The sequence below is a fragment of the Camelus dromedarius genome, chromosome 24 (assembly GCF_036321535.1).
Source record: "Camelus dromedarius isolate mCamDro1 chromosome 24, mCamDro1.pat, whole genome shotgun sequence".
Taxonomy (NCBI): domain Eukaryota; kingdom Metazoa; phylum Chordata; class Mammalia; order Artiodactyla; family Camelidae; genus Camelus; species Camelus dromedarius.
The window spans coordinates 7,115,057-7,124,692 of NC_087459.1; the positions used below are offsets into that span (position 1 = coordinate 7,115,057).

Here is a 9,636-nt window from a genome sequence, read left to right on the forward strand (position 1 = left end):
CCCCCAGTGCCCTCAGCTCCCTGGTGAGCACAGTCACCCCTTCCCATGGTAAAAGCATCAGCAAGGGTATTCCCAAGCCAAGGCAGGTTGGCATTCAAGGAGCTAGGGATGGCACAGCTCCCAGCCTCAGTGGCAGGGGCCCATGGGAGGTGAGCTCAGGCCTCCTTTGCCCACCAGGGTCTCTCATATCACAGCCTCACAGGAGACTAGGGCAATGGGGGAATCTTACTCCACATCTCCCTCCAACTGTCCCCAGGTCAGTAGAACAGGAGTCTGCCCCTGCACGGTACCTTTGGTCTCCAAGCAGCCAGGCCCAGGCCCCAGGGGCCACTGCAGATACCAGCTGGGCCCTGCAGAGGGACTGAGTCAGCTGGCAGCTAGTGGACACAAGGGAGTTGGGGGTGTGGTCCTCTCCTCGAGAGGAGAAAGCAAGAGGATGCACAGGGCAATTTTATTCTGTTGGAAATTGATGGGAACAGGGTCCTTCTCCCTTAGTCTTGCCCCTGACTGGAGAGATCACAGCTGTAGGCCGTGTCATGTCACTGTGTACAGCTCTTCCCGGTGGTTCTTACAGATCTCATAGTGGCAGGGGAGCTTCTGGGAGCAGGCCCAGGGATCAGTGTGTTGCTCACGTGGTGGCAGCAAGAACGCTGCGCTCCCTGCCAGCAGCATGTGCCAGATGCTATGGGTGTAATAATAGTTGTCGCTGGTCATCATGGAGGTGTAGATGGTGATGGCCATAGTGGCCATGGAGATGCCAGGCAGGAGGTAGAAGATCCAACGCTGCCAGGAGGTGGGGTAGCAGTGGCGCCGGCGTCCGCAGCGGTACACCTGGAGGAAACTACCACATGAGTGCTGGCACAGGGGCTGCAGCCACGGCTCCCAAGGGTTGTGGGCTGCTTGGAAGGGGCTCCGGGGCACAGAGACTTGGGCATGAAGCCACGCTGGGCCCCTGTGGGTGCCACGAGTAGCCCTCAGAGGATGTGGAAGACTCAGTCCCAGGACAAAGAACATGGCCAGAACGAGGGGCCATGTTCTCTCCTCCCAGAGTGAGGGTCTGTGGGGGGCCCACACTCTTATCCCAATTGCCAAGGGAGGGGGTCTGAGGGGACCACAGGCCTGCTCTAGCTCCTTACCCACATGGTGACCATGACCACGATGGCAAAGAGGCAAGGCCCCATTGTGTTCCAGACTGCCCTGCGGTCCATCTGCAAGGACATGGCGAAGACCAGAGTGCCCAGGAGGAACAGAACCTGGGCAAAACACAGGGATGGTCACAGGGTCACAGGAACCCTGGCCTGGCTCATCTTTGACAGCATGAGGGCCAGCAGGAGCAGGTAGTGGGGACACACTGGTCATCCTGCTGTCCCTCACTGCCCCCTGGGCACCTCTGCCTGCCCCCTTGGAGCTGCTGGCACAATTTGTCATGCTCTGCTAGCTGGAAGGGAGGTGCTTCTCCTCCAGCTCCTACATTGCGGGGATGCATTGGTCCCACTGGTCCATCCACAGGTGAATTTCTGAGGCAAGAACCTGGCCATGCAGGGCACCAGGGCATGCATCTCCATCAGCCAGATCCTACTTCAGCAGAAAAGCCCCCAAGGTGTCCTCAGCACCAGGGGCTCCAGGAGCACAGCTGGGGGCTTCTCAGGGAGTTCTGGCCTAGGGTCAGGGCTTCTGGCCTAGGGTCAGGGCTCCAGGCCTCCTCTCTGAATGGAGCCCTGGGAGAGAAAAAGGCCTCTCTTAACCCTGCCCACTAATGGTAGCCGCCGAACCCTCTTTCTGGTCTCTCCCTTGACACGCTGCACATGAGGGCCTCTGCTCCCCTAGAGCCCAGCTCAGGGGTGTTAGGAGATCACTCACGTATTTCAAGGCTGCCTTCAGCCGCGCCATGCAGAGGATGGTGACCCAGATGGACACTCCAGAGCCCAGGAAATCACAGTACTGCAGGGTGTCATAGTTGAGGATACACAGCACCGCCTCTCCTGGCTGGTCACAAGCGTGGTAGAACTGCAGGGCCAGGTGGTCAGTGGCAGCCCAGACCCCCCACCTCCCCACAACAGGAGCGGGGCTGGCCTACCGTGGAGAAGAACATGGTGTAGGCATAGACGGAGGCCTCTACCAGGTGGGAGCGGTGCACGGAGACGGTGATTGGAGCCAAGAACAAGAGGTTGCTGAGGGTGAGCAAGAGGGTGGCTACCTTCTGCTGGGCCACAGTCTGGGCCGTGCTGTTGTCTGTGCAGCTCCACCCACGCCAGCCTATAAGCCAATGTGACACTGCATGGGGCTAAGCCCAGGCAACTGGGGCCAGGCTTGGCGGAGGGTCCTTCTGAACCTCAAGGTCTACCCTTCACCCAGGACCCTGTGGAGAAGCCTCTTCCTCAACCCAGAACAGGCTGGGACAAGGGGGAAAGACATGGGGTAGGTGTGGGCAGGTATATGGCAGGCATGGGCAAGTGAGGGTAGGTGTGGGCAGGGGAAGCCAAAGTCTGAAGGCAGTACCATCTGTGGGGGTGCCTCTCTATGCCTGCATGGGGGTTGGCGGGCACTGTAGGAGTGGTAAGGAGGCATCTGCCCTTGCTCTTTGGGGTATTCTCCAAACTTGTCCCTCACCTGCCTTGCAGCTACAGCCTGCATACAGGTAGCTGTGTGTGCGCAGCAGGAGGCACTGGCCATAGGGTCCGCAGTCATTCAGGCAAGGCACCAAGTACAAAGTGGTCTCCACAGGCACCAAGGCCTGCTCACACTCCCTGTGAGGAGGGGCCACAGGAAGGCTGGCTGCCCACCAGTGCTCCCAGCAGGGTCTTGGATATGTGAACCCAGAGTTGAGGCCCTTGGGATCTGAGCCCTGGAGGATAGCAACTGAGCACTGCCAAGGTCAAGACTCCCCCTCCCCACTCCCACTGCTGAAGGACCAATGTGTCTGGGACTGGGTCCTGGACCAGCCCCCCTCCTTGTATCCTGGCTCCCAGAGCTGCCGTGGAAGGGGCGGCCAGGTTGAAAAGGGGAACCTCTTGGAACTCCTGGCGTCACCCCCAAACTGGGACACTGGCAGCCCTGTCCATGGTCCTGAGCATAACCACTTGGCTGCCTACCCCAAGTTTACTTACTTAGGACTTTCAGGGCACACAAGCTGCAGGGAGAGGTACCAGTTGTCTGTCTCTGGGTAAGGAATAACAAGGGTGGTCTTGCGCGATGAGGCACTCAGAGACAGAGGGTAGCCCTGGAAGAAGGCTGCAGGGGAGTGGGAAGTCCCAGTCAGAGATGGCCAGAGGGCCTGCTGGCTCACTGGGCCAGACGCTGCCTGCCCGTGCCTGTGCCTGTCCATACCTGTGGTGCAGTTGAGCGAATCATTGAAGCTGAGGAAGGGCGAGGCGGCAGTCACACAGACCACCACCAAGGTGTTGTTGGCAATTGCGGTCTGAGAGGGAGGACGAGAAGGGTCAGCCCCCTGCTTCCTCCTCAACTTCACACTCCAGTGTCTGGGTGCTGTTCTCTGTGGCTCCCACAGGTTCAGGGCCCATCCAGGACCCTCGCCCTCTAGGCCTGGGACACCCAGCCTATGATCACCCCCTCCACCCTGTCTGCTCAGGCACAGTCCTGAGCCTGCCGACATGGACCTGCTGCTCCACAGACCAGGCTCCCCATTTCTCAGAAGGAGACTATTTTGGCCCAATGCCCACCAGGGTCACTTTGTTGCCTGAAAGGCTGCCCCAACCCAGTCTCCATGCCAAAGTCAGCACAGAAAGGTCTGAGCAGCATCACTCCACCCGGGGAGGTCTGAGCCCTGAACTTTGGGCCTTGGGCCCTGATTCAAGCAGGGTCTCGAGGTGCTCACAGCCAAAGATACCTTGTTGACTTGCAGAGAGATGATGAGGGAGCCCCCACTGTCCATGCCCGTGTTGAGGTACAGCCGCAACACGGAGGGCATGTCTGACTGCACCGACACCTGGTCTAGGGGCCGGAAGCGCACGGACACCACGTCCAAGTCTTCCCGAGGGACTGGGTAGTTCCTGAGGCAGAAGGGGCTGTCACCTGCCCCGCTGCTCCTGTCCAGTTCCTGGTAGCTGGGGCTCAGGGGCAGCAGACCAGTGGAGGCATTTCTGCTCTGGTTTGCACTGTTCTGCAGAAGGTGCTGGAAGCTCACACTCCATGGCCTGCAGGCTGTCAAGAGGACAAGGGGCTCAGTTGGAGGAAGGCCTAGGGGTGGAGGGCAGGGAGCAGAGCCACCCACCCCTCTTTCCATGCAGCCCACCTGTGAGTGCAGCTACAGCAGTGAAAGCTACAGACACAAGCGGCCCCGCCAGGCTCTTGGCTGTCACTTGCAGCCACCGGCCCCAGGGCGGTGAGGGCAGCAGCAGGCGGCAGTCCTGGGTGGGCCCTGTGCAAGTGAGCACCTTCCGGAAGTTGCCGGGCAGGGTGGCTGAGCCCACGGTGAGGCGCACGGGGCAGCCCAGGCTCCCATTGGATGCACAGCCCTGCAGCTCCAACCGTAGCTCCTGGGTGTACTCAGGGACAAAGATTCTGCAGCCAAGGGGATATGGCCTCATTCAGGCTCTGCAGCTTTGACCGGCGTCACCACAGCATTCACACTCAGGCTGCTGGCCAAAGGGGCCAGGGGTCGGGTCCCCACTTCTTAGCACAATCCAGAAACCCAGACCCCTCACTTTCTCACCCACAGTGAGGACAGCAGTACCACCCACTCCACCAAACTCGGAGGCTGGGCCTTCCCCAGGGCCTCCACTCACTTGAGGTAGCTGGGATGGTGGAGGAGAGTCTGCGGAAGGGGCACATCAGGCTCCAGGATAGAGACCTCGACCACCCGCACAACCAGCATGTCAGGCTGGAAGACGTAGGCACAGGTGGGAATAAAGCCCTAGGGAGAGAGCAGGCATAGGGAAGAAGAGGAAGCAGGTGAGGGGGCAGAACTGGGTCAGAGAGCCTGGGGGTTCGGGGGTGGTGCTGGGCAGCAGAGACTAGAGCAAAGTCTGCCCTGAGGAGGTGAACAGCAGGGACTGGCCATTTGTGCACTGCAGGATCCTGCCCCCTAACCATGGAGGGAGCCCCCTCACCTTCACCTCAATCTTCTGGGATGAGGGGGGCAGGTGGGCGGCCACAAACCAGTCCCCGGGTGCTGGGTGGGAGATGTTGATGGAGGTGTTGCCATGCAGCATCTTGACAAGGAAGGAGGGCTGCACGGAGGTGTTGTCGGGGAAGCTGGTGCCCAGTGGGTTGATGACAGGAGGGGCGCCATAGCGGAAATACCTGGAAGTAGAGAGAGTTGAGCAGGCTCAGGTGGGAGGCCCGGGAGGCTCAGGCGGGAGGGCGGCAGGCAGGCACCTACACAGTGATCTCCACGTTGGTGCAGGAGGGGCCGCTGCCCTGGGATGCCTGCAGCAGCCAGCGCAGCAGCACGGTGTCGGGGGGCACACGGAAGCGGAAGAGCCTGGTGCTGCCATACCAGCTATAGAAAGCCAGCTTCTGCGGGGACTGTGAAAACTGCTCAGACACCAGCCTGGCATCTGTGGGAGAAGGTGCTGTCAGCCAGGCCAGGGTACCCAGGACCCCCTCCACCTGGGGAGCAAGGCCTCCAAGGCCCTTCTGGCCTGGAATGGCCAGAGAGAAAAGGTGAGGGAAGCCATGGAGCCCTTGGGATGACTGTCATGCCAACTTTGACCCTGAAAGGTCACTGTCCCCCTCCAGCCCTTGACAAGGGCCTACGACTCAGAAGTTTTCAGTCAGGCATCATGTTCCTATTCATGTCCACACATCCAAGACCACCCTTGCCATCTTTCTAAACCCCTCCACCCCATCGATCTCTGGCTCACAGGCTCAGTCCCCACAGCCATTCCTCTGCCAACTTTCCCCAAATCATCACATCCCACCCACTAGGCATCCCTTATCAGCAACAAGCCCCAGAGCCCCCCATCACCTATCACCCCAACTGCCTCAGACCTTAGAAGCAGAAAGAGCCCCACTCAGAGGGCCCTGCTTCTGCCTACTGGTCACAGTCCCTCTTGGCCCCGCTCACATTGCAGCCCTGGTACATAAGGGGCTGAGTGATGAAGGCTGAAGGACACAAAAGTGGTCAGGGTGGGAGCCCCACTCCTCTTCATGTCTGCCTTGGGCCCTGCACATCAGGATGCTCCCTCACCTCCTCTGAGCCCCCTAGCTCCAGGATTTTTGATCCTGGTTCACTGGACAAGTGAGGGGATTCAGGTCTGGAGGCTGGCTGACTTGGGGTACAGCTCACCAGAGCCTGAGTTCCTCCTCTCCCAGAGAGGTGGCAGGCAGAGACCCTGCGCTGCCTTAAGCTGGAACGACTGGCCCCTGCACTGCAGAGGGGCACAGAGACAAGGCAGGGGCCCAGACCAGGGATCCCCCATGGCCCAGTCCTGGCAGGAGCTCTCAGGCCTCCCATTCCATGGCTCCTCAGCTCCCCTCCCCTATACACACCAAAAGTTTACACTTGCTCACTTCCCAGGACAGCTTGGAAGGTCTTCCAGGACTCAGCACAGAGGCCTGAGACCCCACTCTGGATCAGGGCCCTCCTTGGGTGTTTACTAACCGGTACAACCTCCACTGGTGCATATGTCCAGGGCCCACAGTGTAACCACCTGCCCAATGAGTGGGTGAAGGTGCCCACCCAGACCCTCCCTCTTGGGCCTTCCATAGAACAGGCATGCCCTGGGTGCTCTCTGTGTCCAGGGGGTGGCTGACCAGGCCTGGGGTCCAACCACGAGACGCCTGGGCAGCATGGCAGGAAGCCTGGCCCCAGCACCAGCTGGGCCCTGTGCTTGGTATGACCTTGGCTGTCCCTTCCCCTCTCCAGGTCCCAGCTTCCTAGTGAGTTGGCCGACAGCACCTCCCTTCGGGTGCCGCTCCCTCCATTGATTAATAGATGTTAAAGTGCTTCCTGAAAAGTGCACTATGGTCACAGCAGGGTGTGGCCTCATGCTCCACAGGCTGGGTGACTCCCCCTACCCCAATGGGAGAGTGGCTGGCTCACACCACCCCAGCAGCAAGCCCAGGGCCTCTCCAGGTGGGCCAGATGCGCAGGTAAGGGAGCCAGGTGAGCAGCTGGCTCTCCTGCCAGCCTCCTGACCCTCCCCTGGAAGCACCTTGAGAAAAGATAACATGCCACTTGCAAAGCCAGTCTGAGCTCCAAGGAGTCCAGCATGGGGGCTGGGCAGGCGCAGGCTCCATACAGGACACATTCCAGGCTTTTCGGGTGTCTACTGGCCACCAGGTCCCACCCGTCTGGCTGTGGCCTGAGTGCTAGGAGCCTCGGAGCCAATGAACTAACACAAATTTTCTCCTTAAGCTGCTGCAGCCTCCAGGATAACATAATGACAACAGTCGAAAAATTTAAAAGTGCTGGGAGCTGAGGCAGGACAGTTCCCCACCTCCTCCCCCACAACCTCAGGACCACAGAGCCTTTGAGAAGCGGTCAGCCAGCCTGCTGGGCACCCAACTTCTAGACAGGGACAGGCAGGGAAGATCACACTGCAGTGTACAGCCCCTTGACCTGAGAGAGGCAGAGCCTTCTGGTCCCCACCAGCACAGGACATCTGCAAATCAGGTGGTAGCTGTGAAGTTTCAGCATGTGCACAAGAGATAAGAGAGGTCATCCTAAGACCCAGTGGTCCCCTACTCCCAGAGCCACAGCTCTGCAGCCTAATCTCCCTGCCCAAGATGCCCACATTGTTATGTTGGTCAATGCACCAGGCAATTAACACCATTAACACATCCGTCTGAGCTGGATATGGAAGTCATATTTCTGATACATGAGAGTGCCAGCCACATGCACACCTGCTCTGGCCACAGCCCCTCCAAGGACACAGGGTTGAGGGGAGGAGAAAGAAAGTCCCTGAACCTGTCCTTGGATCCTTAATGAGGGCATCCTTCACCACACCCTCCAAACCAGGACAGGCACCCAGTGCAGAGACCCTGCCCACCCCTAGACCCCAGAAGCCAAGATCACAAAGCTGCCTGCCCCTTCAGCAAGCCTGGGAGATGAGAGGCTGCCCCAAGTTTTCCATCTACATAAATTCTCCACCAGTGATCCCACACCTAGCCCTGATACCGGGAAAGGAGGAAAAGGAGAAAGTACAGGTTGGAGGTATCCAATGAAGCGATTTCATCAGGGGCCGATCTGGGGAAACCACCTTTCATTCCCAGCTGTGCCAAGCTAGGAAACCAGAGGCACAGCCCTCAAAGAAACAGGAGCCTGGAGGAGCAAGATTTCAGAAAAGAGAAGATGGGCTGGGAGCCAGCCCCAGGCTGTACGATGAGCTGCCTACTACACAGGGGGGCATCTGGGCCTTCTTAGCCCCCACGTGGCCCCCAGGGAGTCCAAGGCCACAAGAGTCAGGGAAAGGGGGGTTACTCAGCATCCCCAAGTGCCCTGCAGAACCCCTCCTGGTCTAGCCACTTCCTTGGGCCTCCACCAAAGGGAGTGGAAGTTCCCGAACAACACAGAGGTCCCCATTTCTCAGAACCACTCTGGCGAACTAGTGTCCTGAGGACCACTTGGAGTCTAGCCTCCAAGAAGTAAGGCCAGTTGTTGAAAGTGACTGCAGTAAGATGGTGGTCACCTTGGGAGGGGTGGAGGCATGACACCCACCTAGATTGCTACTCCAGGATCTTAGCAACTTTTTTCCAACTCTGCCCCTCTCCCAAACCAGATAGGGGTCCCAGAATCCCACTGCCCAACGCTTCTTCTCAGGGAGTCTCGCAGCTCTTGGGAGTCCCGCAGCTCTTGGGAGTCCCAGATGAGTTCCCCACCCCGGCTCCTTCACCTCCACGTCCAGGTGCACGGTGGTCGTGCCCGACCTGCACGGGTTAGGAGCAGGAGGACGAGGAAGGAAGGGAGGGCGAGCTCCAGGGGGCCAATTCGGCGGAACCTGACCCTGGGGACAGAGGAGGAGGCGCTGGCGTCCTTTCCACCTGACTTCGCTCACATGAGGCGCCCCGAAAGGGGCTGCCCTGCACCCCCAACCCGGGGTGGGGACCTGGGCCCTATGCCCGCGCCAAGTGAGCGTACAGGTGTCCCCAGGTGAGTCACAATCCAGGCCCCGCCTCCTAGCCGCTGCCCCCTGCTCCCAGCCCGCGCCCCCCCAGGATGGCGCCCGTGGGTCTACCGTAACTCACCGCTCTTTCTGCCGTCGCCGGCGGCGGCAGGCGGGGACCGAGCGAGCAGCAGCAGCAGCAGCAGCAGCCCCGCCACCGCCACTGCCACCGCCGCACCCCCGGTCCCAGTCCCAGCCCCAGCCCGGCCCATAGCTCTGCGCTCGGCCCGGCGCTACCCGGCCCGCGTCCCCGGCCACCCGCCCCCGCCGCCGCTTGGGCAGCCACCGCCGCCACTGCGGCCCCAGCCGCCACCTCTGCCTCGGGCTCCCATCGTCCGGGCCGGTCCCAGCCGCTGGCGCCCCGGGCACTTCCGCCTGCGAGGCCCCGCCCCGCCGGGGTCAAGCTGGAGAGGAGCGCAGGGCGCTGGGCGCCGAGCAGGGCGCGGGGGGCGTGCCGGGACGGCGATTGGAAGGGGGACAAGAGGCGGGGGCGGCGCGGGACAGGGCGACGTGGGGCTGGAAGGGACGCGGGCGGGAGGCGACGCGAGGACCGAGGGGGCGTGCCAGG

The 9,636-nt window shown here is 60.6% G+C and overlaps 1 protein-coding gene across 5 annotated transcripts; it reads right to left on the reverse strand.

Annotated features, from left to right (window-relative positions):
- Nucleotides 1-437: 437 nt before the first annotated feature.
- Nucleotides 438-9,429, reverse strand: PGAP6 (post-GPI attachment to proteins 6). Of its 5 annotated transcripts, none has more exons than XM_064478252.1 (13): nt 9,382-9,429; nt 5,342-5,519; nt 5,070-5,262; nt 4,746-4,873; nt 4,253-4,521; nt 3,848-4,161; nt 3,328-3,418; nt 3,108-3,231; nt 2,611-2,747; nt 2,078-2,256; nt 1,861-2,007; nt 1,137-1,253; nt 438-831 (listed from the first exon to the last, which is right to left on the reverse strand). In XM_064478252.1, exons 1-13 carry the CDS (start codon nt 9,398-9,400, stop codon nt 535-537), a joined length of 2,193 nt encoding a protein of 730 aa, XP_064334322.1. In that variant the 5' UTR covers nt 9,401-9,429; the 3' UTR covers nt 438-534. The 5 variants fall into 5 exon arrangements, with proteins under 5 accessions (XP_064334322.1, XP_064334321.1, XP_031303692.2 ...); XM_064478251.1 differs by lacking the exon at nt 9,382-9,429 and adding an exon at nt 9,151-9,348 and having other exon boundaries at nt 1,861-1,986; XM_031447832.2 differs by lacking the exon at nt 9,382-9,429 and adding an exon at nt 9,151-9,347.
- Between the last annotated feature and the right edge of the window lie 207 nt (nt 9,430-9,636).